Source organism: Dendropsophus ebraccatus, chromosome 7 (genome assembly GCF_027789765.1).
Source record: "Dendropsophus ebraccatus isolate aDenEbr1 chromosome 7, aDenEbr1.pat, whole genome shotgun sequence".
In the NCBI taxonomy this organism is placed as follows: domain Eukaryota; kingdom Metazoa; phylum Chordata; class Amphibia; order Anura; family Hylidae; genus Dendropsophus; species Dendropsophus ebraccatus.
Window position 1 is genome coordinate 7965495 of NC_091460.1, and position 16454 is coordinate 7981948.

General features: G+C 44.3%; 1 protein-coding gene across 1 annotated transcript in view; it reads right to left on the reverse strand.

Annotated features, from left to right (window-relative positions):
- LOC138796417 (vomeronasal type-2 receptor 26-like) overlaps positions 1 to 16454 on the reverse strand; it is a 58858-nt gene that overhangs the window by 23576 nt on the left and 18828 nt on the right. The window contains exons 5-6 of the mRNA XM_069976014.1: positions 5117 to 5896; positions 80 to 149 (exon numbers count right to left, since the gene is read on the reverse strand). Coding sequence (XP_069832115.1) covers positions 80 to 149; positions 5117 to 5896 — 850 coding nt within the window. The remainder of the gene's footprint in view (positions 1 to 79; positions 150 to 5116; positions 5897 to 16454) is intronic.

A 16454-nucleotide genomic window follows, 5' to 3' on the forward strand; every position in this document is an offset into this window, starting at 1 on the left:
AATCCGGGCCTCAGTTCAAAATACTTCATATCGGCATACGTAACCAGGTTTGCTATGTACCAGCGGCTGGGGATGTTACCTCTCTTATTAAAATAGATATTCCTTCCATCGGGATCGGTGTAACGAACGTGTTTCACATACTTGTACAACTGCAAAACAGCAAAATAGACAAAGAAAGTACTAGCACTATCATTATCATCATACACCGAGTCGTTTTCAGAGATCAGCAAAGTGAATCTTGCAAAGCAGTATTCCCAATGAATAGTTAACTAAGCAAAATTTTCCAGATTTGTTGACAAAATTCACAAAACGTGGAGGCCGCACAAGGTTTTGTGCGTTACAGTAAGTTGGTCGATGCAAGGGGTTATCTATAATCCCTTGAGGCCGTCGAATCAGCTGAAACGCTCGCTTGGCTTTGACACCCCCCAACACTACATAGGTCCACATATATTGGTGCCTTGGATTACGAGCATAATACGTTTCAGGACCATGCTTGTAATCCAAATCCACTCTTACACTAAAGCAAATGTTCCCATAAGAAATCATTGAAATGCAGCCAATTGGTTCTACACCCCAAAAATAAATGATTGTATATTCTGAATAACATGTAAAACAAACATTTAGAAAGAGCTGAATATGTCATATTATAAGTTGCTGTACAGTATAGTAATCAGCATGTGGTGTACAATGTGTAGTAACTGCATAAACCTGATACAGCAGCAGTTTGTAGATACCAGGAAGTGAGAATCACAGAGCTGTGCAGGAGGACAGTCACAGAAATTTTTCTATACAGCAGTGTATATAGCTGCCACCGTCTGTTCCCAGCAGATAATAAATGTTATTCTAGAATTCACAGCAGATAAAACAAATGTTTTTGTATTAGCATCCTTATGTATGTATCAACATCCTTATGTAAACAATTTTATTGACATTTAATCTTATTGTATCAAAATATCTCCGTAGTTATTCGTTCTTTTGAAGTAGATGAACGGTATATTGTATGACTTTGCATTACATCATATCCATTGGTTTTTTCCTGTATAAATAAAAGTGGGTTCTCAGAGATGGAACACACCAGACTTGTTGCAAGATACTGTGTCTGTGTCCTCATTAAGTGCATGGTGTGGGAGAGGGGATCCGGACCCATTCTCCAACTTAATTAGGAAACAGCCAACCAACAGTAGGCCTTCTTTGGGAGGCACCTCGACATATTGGCGCTTCGAAACAGGGACACGCCCATTACATCGGGAGATTCGGATGACCTACACTGCTGTACCAGGAGAGAGAGGGGTGAAACAAGGAGACCACAAAACCTGGCCAGGTAAGAGTAAAAATTTTGTTTGCTCTTTTCTGTGCTCTCCTCTTCACATCTTTCTTTACCTACTCTGCAGAGTAAGTTATCAAAGTGAACTCACGATAGGGTGTCAATTTGAACTTTGTTCTCCTCTTGTTGGCTATTCTATGTTTGTTTGTCCTAACCTGTGAGGGATAGTATATAGTAGGCGAAGAATTGCTCATTCAGGCAAAACTGTTACCCAGAGCCCGCCGTGGTTGTCACAGGTCCTCAGAGACACGGGAGCGTTGTGCGGTGGGAACAGTGCCAGTGCTAAAACCACTTTGGAATGAGCCTAGTAGCCTAACTATACAAGGACGCTGGACAGTAGTCTGGTTGTTCCAAGGGAAAGATCTGTAATATGCTAACTACTGTCCTCTGTATACTTGGGGTAACTTGTTTTGCATCTACATAGCAGACAAGAGTGTATTTCAAAACATAAGAGACAGAAGCTGAAACGTGGAATTCTAAGTCCAGTGTAAGTGCAGGCCAGGGCCGAGACAAGGAGTTTTGGTGCCCTAGGCAGAGAAGGCAAATAGTGCCCCCCAGTGTATAGCCCCCACATACCGTATTGCTTCCTGGGTGCCCCCACATAGTGTATAGCAGGGGTCCCTAAATATTTTACACAGGGGGCCAGTTCAGCGGTGGAGGGACGGACTATATGCTGCTGCTATATCCAGTCTGCAGGGATGAGAAGGTGGAGTGGAGGCTCATACTGCTCATCTGTCTCTGGTTCAGGAGAGGAGCATTTGGGGGAGGCTTAGGATGGTGGAGTTGTAGTTCTACCACAGCCACACAGGAGCATGCTGGGAGCTGTAGTTCTACCACAGCCACAGAATCATGCTGGGAGTTGTAGTTCTACCATAGTCACACAGGATAATGCTGGGAGTTGTAGTTCTACCACAGCCACAAAGGATCATGCTGGGAACAGTATTTCTACCTAAGACACACAGGAGCATGCTGGGAGTTGTAGTTCTTCCACAGCCACACAGGATCATGCTGGGAGTTGTAGTTCTACCATAGCCACACAGAAGCATGCTGGGAGCTGTAGTTCTACCACAGCCACATAGGAGCATTCTGGGGGTTGTAGTTCTACCAAAGCCACACAGGAGCATGATGGTAGTTGTAGTTCAACCACAGCCACACAGGATCGTGCTGGGAGTTGTAGTTCTACCTCAGCGACACAGGATCATGCTGGAAGTTGTAGTTCTACCACAGCCACACAGGATCATGCTGGGAGCTGTAGTATTACTACAGCCACACAGGATCATGCTGAGAGTTGTGGTTCTACCACAGCCACACAGGATCATGCTGAGAGAGTTGTAGTATTACCACAGCCACACAGGAGAATGCTGTGAGCTGTAATATTACCACAGCCCCAGAGGATCAGGTTCTACTATAGCCACACAGGATCATGCTGGGAGTTGTAGTTCTATCACAGCCACACAGGATCATGCTGGGAGTTGTAGTTCTACCACAGCCACACAGGATCATGCTGGGAGTTGTAGTTCTACCTCAGCCACACAGGATCATGATGGGAGTTGTAGTTCTACCTCAGCCACACATGAGCACTAACACACACCATTAGCACACAAATTCCACTAACACACACTCACACAAACACACATATATACACTCACCCACACAGCATTAGCAGTGGAGGATGACACTGTCTCTGGGCGGGGGTTGGGACATCTGTCACTATAGTTGTCCCTGCACTTCTCCCCTCTCCTGCAGAAAAGAGGAGGAGAGCAGGTGCTTGCCGCTGTGGGGCTGGAGGTGAAAATTGCGCCCCCAGTAATTCAGCAGGAGATGGCGCCCTAGAACATTACCTACCCTGGCCTACCCATTGTCCCGGCCCTGGCACATTATAGCAGGAATGGAGAGCATAGGAAACGCAAGGGCTGACAGAGATCAGGGAGCATGAAGGAATGAGTAGGGTATACAGTATGTAGGCACATAAATGCAGTACTCTGTCCGGGGAGAGAGGGGTTACAGCTATGAAAAGATTACCTTCACAGGTTAACTTCAGACATGAGAGCTGTGGACACGCAAAGTGACAAGACAGGAGCAATTTCACACCTACACAGCTTACACTACTACCCTCTCACTCTATCTGTCCCTGATATCTAACAAACTTCTATAACCCTCTTTAATCCAGTCTTTCCTTATATCTCTCTACCTAGTGTAAATGTATGGGTTTAGTGCACTGTACAGGAGCTGACTTTTCTGCGGAATCCCGTCTGCTGTCTGTTTCAGTGGGAGGGCTTGTGCACTTCGCTTCCCCAGAGAGCTGCAGAAGCAGAGGCGTGCGAGTTCTGCCATTGAAACAGACAGCAGATGGGATTCCGTGGCCGAGAGCTCCGCCGCAATTCTGCCGATTTCACTCTGTGTGTACTGGCCCTAATTGTCTCTATAGAATGAAGGGCTTACTTTATAACAGGATACTTTTCATGCTTTTTACTTCTTATCCTTTAGATTAAGTTAATCCCATACACTGTATCCAAAACAATTACACATTTGTCAATTCCCTCTTTCATTTCTTTTTATGTGTTTTTATTCAATTATATTCTCTGTTGTTTAATCCACCATTAGAGACAATCTTGAGCCCTGAATATTTTCTATTATATTTGCTCTGGAAACTAGATGGAAACTGGATACTAGAGTATATAATATGCTGGGGACTTGATATTGGGGGTCAGTTATATAATGGGGGCTAATACTGAGATATGTAACATGCTAGGGGGGCTTATACTGGGATCTGTAAAATGCTGGGGGCCTGATACTGGGGTCTATTATATGCTGGAGCTAGATACTGGGATCTGTAATATGCCAGAGACTTTATATTGGAGTCTGTAATATGCTTGAGACATGATACTGGGGGGTGAAATATGCTGGGAACCTGATAGTGGACTTTGTAATATACTGCAGACTTGATATTGGAGTCTATAATATGCTGGGGGACTGATACCGGGGTGAGTAATATGATGGGGGCTTGATACTAGAGTCTATGACTCAAACGGTCACAAAAAAAAAGACAATCTGGGAACATTTAAAGCATCCAGGAAGATCTCAATTAGAGATAAGCGAAGCAAATCTAACAAGTTCCGATTTGCAGCGAATCGGGCATTAAATTTGCTTCGGGAAGATTTGCAAATTCGCTTCGCACACATGTTAGCTTAGAGGAAAGCCTTTCATCGGGCGCAAAGGATTGTGTATAATCCATTGTGCCCATCCAATCAACTGCAAACCTCACTGTAATGTCAGCTCCTCCCCTCACCCTCTATATAAGGTGATTGGCTTCCTGTAGGCGGCCAGTCGGCTGTGTATAATGGAGAGCAGATGGAAGCAGGGAGAAAGAGATAGGGACAGAGAGGAGGGTAGAGTGTGGGTAGTTTTCAGTGGGAGCAGTGATGCCATTGTCCAGTATATCAAGTCATTGGGTGCTGGGTGCACATTATAGGAAGTCACAGTGAACATAGTGTCCAACTTAATACCTCAATGGGTGCTCATTGACTAATGTCCACTGCTGTCCTAGGGGAAAATTGATATTACACAACTGATCCACCAACGTCCACTACTGTCCGTGGCGGAAATTGATGACAGACAGATTGACATTTAAATTTTTCCAATTTTGACACTGTCACAGCAACAAACTGTTGGGGGGGGGGGGGGACTACTTTGTAATAGTCCCACTATTGTAGCTACTATTGTTTTGCCTGTTTTAATAAAAAAAAAATATTTGTATTGTTTTGTATTTGCGAATATTTGTTATCTCCTCACCTTTTGGTGTAAGTTGTGCAGGCTTGATTTATTACCATTTACCTTCATCATGTGTAAGGCCTGGGCCAGGATATACACGGCTATATATGTATAGTATGAGCGTGTTTGTTTATTTTCATACTTTGTTGCTGATAAATTATATGTCTCAGTGCAGTTCTTTCCTGGATATTCATAGACCCACTGGTAATAATTATTTTTCCCTGGATCTTTAGTCAGACAATCAAAATAATAAAACCAGATCTCTTCCAGCAGGGGATCATTTGGACGGGTGGATGGGGTGACACTACGAAGAGCTTCTGTAACCTTTGGTATTGTTCTTTTCTCAGTTGTAAAAACTAAACTGCAGTTGAAAAATGTATAATGTTGTAATGTTATCTTATTAGTCCACGAATCATGAAAGATTAGGGTAAGATTTCCAATAAAGTCCACATAATTGTACATGAATGGACTATAATCGGCTGAGTACGGTCCACAGACCAGCAGAACCTCCACAGTTGAGTTACAGAGCTCAGATATTTGCTTCTTCGCCTTCTCTTCATTGTTCAGATAAATGGTATCCATAACACAGATCTCATGCTCGGCCATCAGTCTACTCAACTCTATTGCTTCCTTTTCATCATTCTCCTCACCTGATGTAATAAGTCCGACCCAATTCCATCCAATGTGTTTAAAAAATACAACAATAGCCATATATCGAGCCCGGTCATCAGGGGAAAGTTTAAATGCTTTGGGGGATGGTTCCTTTTTATTCTGCATGAAGTCACCAATTCCATAATTGAGCTGCGGAGACAGAAACACATATAGGTGAGAAAACAAGACAATAGAAATACAAAATTATTTTTGGGTTTGTAGTGAATGAAAGCCGTGTGCAAGATTTGGAAAATGGAAAATATGTAAGGTTTTTCACTGTCAGTAACCACCTTAGCCAATTGGGAAAATAAACTGTAAGTAAAATGCAGCTATTTCTAATTTATCAACTGGACAGCAGTAGTACAAATATAAACCTCTTAAGGACGGATGAAGGTTTTTCAATATTAATAATTAAGAGAATTCCTTTCCCAAAAAAAAAAGTTTACATTAATCCCCCTTTCCCATTTTTTTTTAAATAAAACATATCAACAAAAAATAAGATTAACCCCTTAAGGACAGAGCCTGAAATGGCCTTAATGACAGAGACAAATTTTGTGAAAATGACCAGTGTCACTTTATTCATTAATAACTTCGGGATGCTTTCACCTATCCGGCTGATTCTAAGATTGTTTTCTCGGGACATATTGTACTTTACATTTCTGGTAAATTGGAGTCGATACTTATAACGAATGTTTATGAAAAAACCCAAAATAACATGAAAAACTGTAAAAAAATGCATTTTTCCAACTTTAAAACTTTTCTGCTTATACAGAAAATGGTTATACCACATAAATGATATATTAAATAGCAATAGCAACATGTCTACTTTATGTTGGTGGCATTTATTAAACTATCTTTCATTTTTTTTTAGACAATAGGAAGCTTAAAACATAAGCAGCAAATTTCCAAATTTTCTGTAAAATTTCAAAATCAGATATTTTTAGGGACCTGTTCAGGTTTATGCTGGGTTCACACTACGTATATTTCAGTCAGTATTGTGGTCCTCATATTGCAACCAAAACCAGGAGTGGATTGAAAACACAGAAAGGATCTGTTCACACAATGTTGAAATTGAGTGGATGGCCGCCATTTAATGGCAAATATTTGCTGTTATTTTAAAACCACGGCTGTTTTTTTTTTTTTTTTTAAACAAACAAACAAAAAAAAAAACACGGCTGTTATATTGAAATAATGGCCGTTATTTACTGTTATACGGCAGCCATCCACTCAATTTCAACATTGTGTGAACAGATCCTTTCTGTGTTTTTAATCCACTCCTGGTTTTGGTTGCAATATGAGGACCACAATACTGACTGAAATATACGTAGTGTGAACCCAGCTTCAAAGTGTATTTGAGGGGCCTGTATGTTAGAAAGCCCCACAAAGCACCCCATTTCAGAAACTGCACCCCCCCCCCGAACTCTGCAAAAGCTTTTATTGTAATCCAATATTTTTTCATAATTATAAACCTATTACCAGAGAAATGCACCCCAATATTGATTGCCCCGTTTCTGCAGTTTATAGAAATACCCCATATGTGGCCCTATTGCGCTATGTGACACAACCACAAGCCTCAGATACAAAGGAGTGCCTAGTGCATTTCAATGGCTCCGTTATATTTGGTCATTTCTGACTGTACCACTTCAGGTTAGCAGAGGCTCTGGGGTGCCAAAACCTAAAAAACACCCCTAAAGGGACACCATTTAGAAAACTACACCCCTCAAGGAATGTAACAAGGGGGGCGGTGAGCATCTGAACCGCACAGGTGCTTCACAGATTTTCCGAACAATATGGCGTGAAAAAAGAAAAATGTATTTTTTACACGTTGTTCTAGTCTTCAATTTTTCATTTTCACAAGGTGTTAAAAGAGAAAAAAAAAACACACAAAACATGTAGTGCAGTTTCTCCCGAGTACGGAAATACCCCACATGTGGACATAAAATGCCAAGCGGGCGCAGGACGAGCCTCCAAAGGGAAGGGGCGCCAATTGGCTTTTGGAAGCTGGATTTCACTGGAATGGATTTCAAATGTGGTAAAATGTGACGTGAAAGTGAAAATTTTCATTTTTTTTCACTTTCACGGCACAAATGTGCCCATCATCAAGGGGTCAATATCCTCACTGCACCCCTTGTTAGATTCCTTGAGGGGTGTAGTTTCTAGAATGGGGTCACTTGTGGGGGGTTTACAGTGTTTTGGCAGCACGAGGGCTCTGTAAATGCGACATGGCGTTCATCATCCATTCTAGCCAAATCCAGCTTCCAAAATCCAAATGGCGCTCCTTCCCTTCGGAGGCTTGCCCTGCACCCACATGGCGCTTTATGTCCACATGTGGGGTATTTACGGACTCGGGGGAAATTGTTGTACACATTTTGTGTTTTTTTTTTATCTTTTAACCCCTTGTGAAAATGATAAATTTAAGGCTAAACCAACATTGTAGTGTAAAAAATGTAATATTTCATTTTCATGCCACATTGTTCCACATTTGTGCCCGTCACCAGTGGGGTCCATATGCTCACTAAACCACTTGTTACATTCCTTGAGGGGTTTAGTTTCCATAATGGGGTCACGTGTGGGGGGTTTAAACTGTCTTGGCAACACAGGGACCTTTTAAATGCAACATGGCCCCTTGAAATCCATTCCATCCAAATCCAGCCTCCAAAAACCAAATGGCGCTCCTTCCCTTTGGAGGCTTACCCTGCACCCGCATGGCGCTTTATGTCCACATGTGGGATATTTACGTACTCAGGGGAAATTGCTCTACACATTTTTTTTTTTTTATCTTTTAGCCCCTTGTGAAAATGAAAAAATCAAGGCAAGATCAGATTTAGAGTAAGAATTTAAAAAGAAATTCACTAAATGTTGGTCTAGCCTTGATTTTTTCCATTTCTACAAGGGGTTAAAAAAGAAAACCAGTGCAGCTCCTCCGCAGTCATAGTGTGACGTCAGAGCATTGCAGTGAAGACACAGAGAACAACAAGGCAAGGGCAGGCACACCAGTAGTCTACATGGATGCCAGTTAAGGCCCAGCAACAATGAGGCAAGGGCAGGCACACCAGCAGTCTACATGGGTGCCAGGTAAGGCCCAGCAACAACGAGGCAAAGGCAGGCACACCAGTAGTCTACATGGATGCCAGTTAAGGCCCAGCAACAACAAGGCAAGGGCAGGCACACTAGTAGTCTACATGGATGCCAGTTAAGGCCCAGGAACAACGAGGCAAGGGCAGGCACACCAGTAGTCTACGTGGATGCCAGTTAAGGCCCAGCAACAACGAGGCAAGGGCAGGCACACCAGTAGTCTACATGGATGCCAGAGGTAGGCATATGGACCACAAACAATTTGGTACGAAATGGACAAAACAATGAGGCAAAATTAGGGACGCCAGTAAACTATAGGCCCAGCAGTAGTCGACATGGATGCCAGTTAAGGCCCAGCCAAAAGGAGGCAAGGGCAGGCACACCAGTAGGCAACATGGATGGGAGAGGTAAGCATACTGACCACAAATCATTTGGTTTGAAATGGAGAGAACCGAGGTTGACATCTGGCATTCCACAATGGCTCTGCATTGCTGGTAAACCCTGGCTACCATCTGGAAGGTGGAATTCCACCTCATGGGCACATCGCACAGCAGTCTGTGAGCCGGCAGTTGCAAGCGCCTTTGACTGCCCTAAGGGTGGCAGCATCCGTGGTTGACTTGCGGAAATGCGCACAGATTCGCCGCACTTTGGTGAGCAAGTCAGCCAAATTGGAGTAGGTCTTAAGAAACAGCTGCAACACTAGGCTGAACACGTGGGCCAGCAGTGAAGTTCTATGCAGGATGTACTACAAATCCCAGCAATACAGTGTAGTACCCACTAGTTTGGGGGGGGGGGGGCTGTACGGTACAATCCGGCTAGGCCAGCTGTCAGTCACCATCAAGGGTACACTTGATGCCTATCGACCGGGGATGGTGAGGCCCCGGCCACGGCTAGACAAGAAAAAATAAAATAAAACAGCTTGCTGGTTGGTGGTGGCGCGATCGGCGGGCCCCCGGCAACCAGTCCTGTAGCAGTTGGGGTAACATTCCCTGCATCACGTGACTCCCCACTCCTACCCCCACCACCTTTTCGATTTTCAATTTGAATGTAACAGTTGGGGTAACATTCCTGCATAATGTGACTCACCACCTCTCCCCCCACCGCTTTTTTAATTTCGAATTTGACTTTGATCCTTGAGGATCTGGCAATTGTCTCACCATTACAAGTGAGTGAGTAAGCAAGTGAGGCTCCCAAAACTAGGCCAGACACAGCAGGGCATTCAGCACACAGAGAGCCATTACAAGTGAGTGAGGAAGCAAGTGAGCCCACCCAAAAATTGGAGTGAGTCCAGGGGCTGGGATATGTAGTGGACATGAACCCGGGTGCTGACAGCTAACTAGCTAGGCCTGCTCTCACTCATCACTCACCATCATGAGTACACTTGATGCCTCTTGACCAGGGGTGGTGAGGCCCCGGCCACGGCTAGACCAAAAATATAAAATAAAACAGCTGGCTGGTTGGCGGGGGCGTGATCGGCGGGCCCCCGGCAACCAGTCCCGCTCCTTCGCAGACGTAGTGTGACGTCAGAGCATGGCAGTGAAGACACAGATAACCATTAGAATTGATATAGAAGCAATACAGTGTAGTGCCCACTATTTTAGGGGGGGGGGGGGCTTGACGGTGCTATCTGGTATGGGCAACAACTGTACACATTTTGTCACCCCAATACAATGAGCAGTGAAGTAAGCTCTATGCAGGATGCACTACATATCTCAGCTATACAGTGCAGTACATACTAGTTTAGGGGGGCTTGACGGTGCTATCTGGTATGGGCAACAACTGTATACACTTTGTCACCATAATACAATGAACAGTGAAGTAAGTTCTATGCTGGATGCACTACAACTCCCAGCTATACAGTGCAGTACACACTAGTTTAGGGGGGGAGCTTGATGGTGCTATCTGGTATGGGCAATAACTGTACAAACTTTCTGTCACCCCAATACAATGAGCAGTGAAGTAAGTTCTATGCACTACAACTCCCAGCTATACAGTGCAATACACACTAGTTTAGGTGGTGCTATCTGGTATGGGCAACAACTGTACACGCTTTGTCACCCCAATACAATATGAGCAGTGAAGTACGTTCTATGCGAGATGCACTACGACTCCCAGCTATACAGTGCAGTACACCACACTGAGAACTTCTTAGGGGTCTGTATGCAACACCTAATGTCTCCTTTCTGCCAGCAGCCGGTCACCACAGTGTGCTGGTTAAATCGCGCTAGCAGCACTACAACTCCCAGCCAGCAGTCTGTAGTAATAGTATTAATAAAAGCTTTTAAGCCCTGAAAAGGTCTGTTTGTTTGTATTGCTAGTATATACCCTGTCTACTGGAACGCTAAATCCTACACTGACACTCTCCCTGACCAGCAGCAGCTCTGTCCCTGATCTCTCACAGCATGCGTCTGAAGCGAGCACTGACTGCACCGAGTTTTATATGGCAGGGTCATCTGATCTGGCCAACCAATCGCTGCTATCGACATGTATGGGTCCCACGTCATCGCAGGATGCACCAAAGAGTCTCCTGCATGTTTATTGGCTGCAAAAAAAAGCGTGCAAACTTACAGGAAACGGATGATAAGATTTCCTCGAGTATCGAGTACCATCGAGTACCCTAATACTCGATCGAGTGCCAAGCTCGGTCGAGCACGTTCGCTCATTTCTAATAATTACACCTCAAATAGCCTCATAGACCAAAAAAAGCATTATAAGTTGAGATAAGTAAACCAAAATTTCCAACCCTGGAATTTGTTAACCGATTTAAAACATTGGTTGGATCATTGATTGAAATTAAAAAAGTTTTTGAAAAGTTTGCATGAGCCTGATCTAAAATTACATCACCTTACGTCAAAAGCCTAGGTGCAGAGGGTTATCCATAATCCCTGGCAGCCTGGTTACGGCAAGCAAGGCACCCCCCTGCAACTTCACACTTTCTCCTATCTATCTATTTATCTATCTATATTGGATCAAGTCAGCTCCTGTGAAGTGAACTGAACACATATGTTTACACTTGCTAGAGACAGATTTCTGTCATTTTGTGTTAGTACCCAGTGTTCACATCCCTCCTGGGTGAAGTTACCCTAGCGAATCCCCTGTTACGTTACGTCAGGTGTCTGGTTCAAAAACTGTGTCTGGCAGCAGCATAAATGTTAATGGCACTAATCTGACGGATGACTTACTGGGCTAACTTCACCCAGGAGAGCTCTGGACAGCAGTGGGAGCGAACCGGGTTCGGGTTCGAGTCGATCCGAACCCGAGCGATCGGCATTTGATTAGCTGGGGCTGCTGAACTTGGATAAAGCTCTAAGGTTGTCTGGAAAACATGGATACAGCCAATGACTATATCCATGTTTTCCACATAGCCTTAGGGCTTTATCCAAGTTCAGCAGCCACCGCTAATCAAACTATATATATATACACTCACCGGCCACTTTATTAGGTACACCTGTCCAACTGCACGTTACCGCTTAATTTCTAATCAGCCAATCACATGGCGGCAACTCAGTGCATTTAGGCATGTAGACATGGTCAATACAATCTCCTGCAGTTCAAACCAAGCATCAGTATGGGGAAGAAAGGTGATTTGAGTGCCTTTGAACGTGGCATGGTTGTTGGTGCCAGAAGGGCTGGTCTGAGTATTTCAGAAACTGCTGATCTACTGGGATTTTCACACACAACCATCTCTAGGGTTTACAGAGAATCAACCGAAAAAGAAAAAACATCCAGTGAGCGGCAGTTCTGTGGACGGAAATGCCTTGTTGATGCCAGAGGTCAGAGGAGAATGGGCAGACTGGTTCGAGCTGATAGAAAGGCAACAGTGATTCAAATAGCCAACCGTTCCAACCAAGGTAGGCAGAAGAGCATCTCTGAGCGCACAGTACACAGTATGGGCTACCGGTGCCACTCCTTTCAGCTAAGAACAGAAAACTGAGGCTACAATTTGCACAAGCTCATCGAAATTGGACAGTAGAAGATTGGAAAAACGTTGCCTGGTCTGATGAGTCTCGATTTCTGCTGCGACATTCGGATGGTAGGGTCAGAATTTGGCGTCAACAACATGAAAGCATAGATCCATCCTGCCTTGTATCAACGGTTTAGGCTGGTGGTGGTGGTGTCATGGTGTGGGGAATATTTTCTTGGCACTCTTTGGGCCCCTTGGTACCAATTGAGCATCGTTGCAATGCCACAGCCTACCTGAGTATTGTTGCTGACCATGTCCATCCCTTTATGACCACAATGGACCCAACATCTGATGGCTACTTTCAGCAGGATAATGCGCCATGTCATAAAGCTAGAATCATCTCAGACTGGTTTCTTGAACATGACAATGAGGTCACTGTACTCAAATGGCCTCCACAGTCACCAGATCTCAATCCAATAGAGCATCTTTGGGATGTGGTGGAACGGGAGATTGGCATCATGGATGTGCAGCCGACAAATCTGCGGCAACTGTGTGATGTCATCATGTCACTATGGACCAAAATCTCTGAGGAAGCTCCCAGCACCTTATTGTATCTATGCCACAAAGAATTGAGGCAGTTCTGAAGGCAAAAGGGGGTCCAACCCGTTACTAGCATGGTGTACCTAATAAAGTGGCCGGTGAGTGGTTTGCTGACAAGTGGTCTGAATAAGTGGAGTTGAAAAAAGGAGTTGTTGGTGATTCTGTGGGTTTGGAGTGACTGATATATTGTTGTTTTTGTGCAATTGTGTGGTGTGCATTGCTGCAGCGCATAGATAGCTAGTAGCATAGCTGCTTAGTTAAACAGGTCCAAACATTTTTTTTTTTTCTCTGGTCTGCTCTGCACCTGGGGGTGGGGTTAATTGATCTCAGGTGCTTAAATCAAGGCTCAGCACTCACTGTGTGTGCTTGCTCACTGTTGTGGTTTGCTGCCAAGTGGTCTGAATAAGTGGAATTGAAAAAAGGGTTAAAAGAAGGAGTTACAAGTTCTGGTAAGTGCTAAATCTCTTTCCTTTTCACTGTTTTTGTTGCACTGAGGATAATGGCTAGCGAGATGGAAGGTTTCATTCAGTGCGCAGTCTGCCGCATGTACGCACAACTGGAGCAGGTGTTCCAGGGTGAGTACCGCTGTGACAGATGTGAGCATGTTGCCCATCTAGAAGCTCGAGTTAGAGATCTGGAGAAGCATATTGCAACACTGAGGGAACTTGGCCACCTTGAGAGGGAACTTCGGCTCACTGAGCAGGAAGTTAGTGGGTTAGAGATGGAGGGTGGTGATATAGATCAGGAGGCCCAAGTAAGTAGCTGGGTTAATGTAGTTAGAGGGACCAGTAAGGGATCCAAGAAAAGGAAGGCCACTTCTCCTACTGTATGCCCAAGCAAAATTGCCAAGTTAGGTGATGATGCAAGGGCATCCGTGTCAGAAATGGCAGCTCTAGTGGAACCTGTTCTCCCTAACAGCCGGGGGAACAGTCCAACTAGTAGTGGGCGGGATGGTATTGTAGGTAGGACAACTAGCAGTGGGCGGGATGGTATTGTAGGTAGGACAGCTAGTAGTGGGCGGGATGGTATTGTAGGTAGGCCTAGACAGTTAGTGGTTGTAGGGGATTCTATAATCAGGAAGACGGATAGAATTATTTGTCGCCAAGACCGCCTCAACCGAATGGTTTGCTGTCTCCCTGGTGCCAGGGTTCGGCATGTGGTGGAAAGGGTGGATAAATTACTTGGGGGGGCTGGAGATGACCCAGCTGTCGTGGTCCATGTTGGAACCAATGGCAGGATACAAGGTAGGTGGAGGTCTGTTAAAAATAATTTTAGAGAACTAGGTGCTAAGTTGAAGGGAAGGACCTCCAAGGTTGTATTCTCTGGAATACTGCCTGTGCCATGCGCATCGCAGGAAAGACAGCGGGAGCTTAGGGAGTTAAATGCATGGCTCAAGTCGTGGTGTAGAGGAGAAGGGTTTGGGTTTTTAGAGCACTGGGCTGAATTTTCATTGGGGTACAAACTGTTTTCCGCAGATAATTTGCAACTTAATGGAAGGGGGTCCGCTTTGCTGGGGGAGAGAATCCTAGAAGGGGTGGAGAGGTTTTTAAACTAGGCAGGTGGAGGGAGGACAATGTAGGATGTAATCTAGTGGCAGATAGGTTAGAGAGGGGACAGAACAATGAGGAGGGAGGAGAAGGGTCCTGTGGGGGGAGGATAAGACCAGTGGATAGGGAGATCCATATGTTGCGGATGAACAGTGAGGATGATTGTAGCCACAGAACAGTAATAAATCCTATTTCTTATAATGAAGCGGTTAAACTCGATGGTAATATAAAGTGTATGGTTACTAATGCCAGAAGTCTAGCCAGCAAGATGGGGGAGCTGGAGGCCTTGGTTCTGGTGGAGTCCATTGATGTGTTTGGTGTGACTGAGACATGTCTGGACTCCTCACATGACTGGGCTGCCAATATTCAGGGATTTACGTTGTTCAGAAGGAGAGGAGGAGTATGTCTGTATGTCAGAAATGATATTAAAGTGAATGTAATAGATGCAATAGTGGGCAATGACTGTGATGATGTGGAAGCATTGTGGGTAGAACTACAGAAGGAGGTAAAGAGTGAAAAAATTATTCTTGGTGTAATCTATAGACCCCCCAACATTACTGACGAGGTAGATGGTCAGTTGAATAGACAAATAGAGCGGGCTGCCCGGGAGGGGACAGTAGTGGTAATGGGGGACCTCAACTACCCAGATATAGATTGGGGTCACGGTTCAGCTAAAACCACAAAGGGGAGGGAATTTCTTACCCTCCTGCAGGATAATTTTCTGGGCCAGTTTGTGGAGGAGCCAACTAGAAGTGATGCCTTGTTGGATCTGGTTATTTCTAACACCGCTGAGCTGGTTGGGGATGTCACTGTCCATGAACACCTGGGTAATAGTGACCACAATATAGTGACTTTTAGCTTAAAGTGTAGAATGAAAAACATGTTGGGAGGGCAAAAACTCTTAATTTTAAAAGGGCCAATTTTCCTGGGTTAAGGGCAGAACTTCAGGGCATAGACTGGGAGCGGCTGCTGTCACATACGGATACAGCTAATAAATAGGAAATCTTCAAATCCACATTAACTAACGGTACTGCCAAATATATTCCTATGGGTAACAAATATAAACGGTTAAAATCCAATCCCACATGGCTTACAACCGAGGTTAGAAGGGCTATAAATGAGAAAAAAGGGGCATTCAAAAATATAAATCAGAGGGGTCAGCTGTAGCATTTAAACATTACAAAGAAGTCAACAAAACCTGTAAAATGTAATAAAAGCAGCAAAAATTCACAATGAAAGGCAGGTAGCTATAGAAAGCAAAAGAAACCCCAAAAAATTCTTCAAATATATTAATGCAAAAAAACCAAGGTCAGAGCATGTAGGACCCCTAAATAATGGTGACGGGGAATTAATTACTGGAGATCAGGAGAAAGCTGAGTTACTTAATGGCTTCTTCAGTTCTGTATATACAAAAGAAGAGGATGGAGCTGTGGTGGGTGGGGCCAGTACTGAGGTGGGTGGGGCCAGTGCTGCTAACACATATAATGTACTGAACTGGTTTACTATAGATATGGTCCAAGATAAATTAAACAAACTCAATGTAACCAAAGCTCCAGGGCCTGATGGATTGCACCCCAGAGTT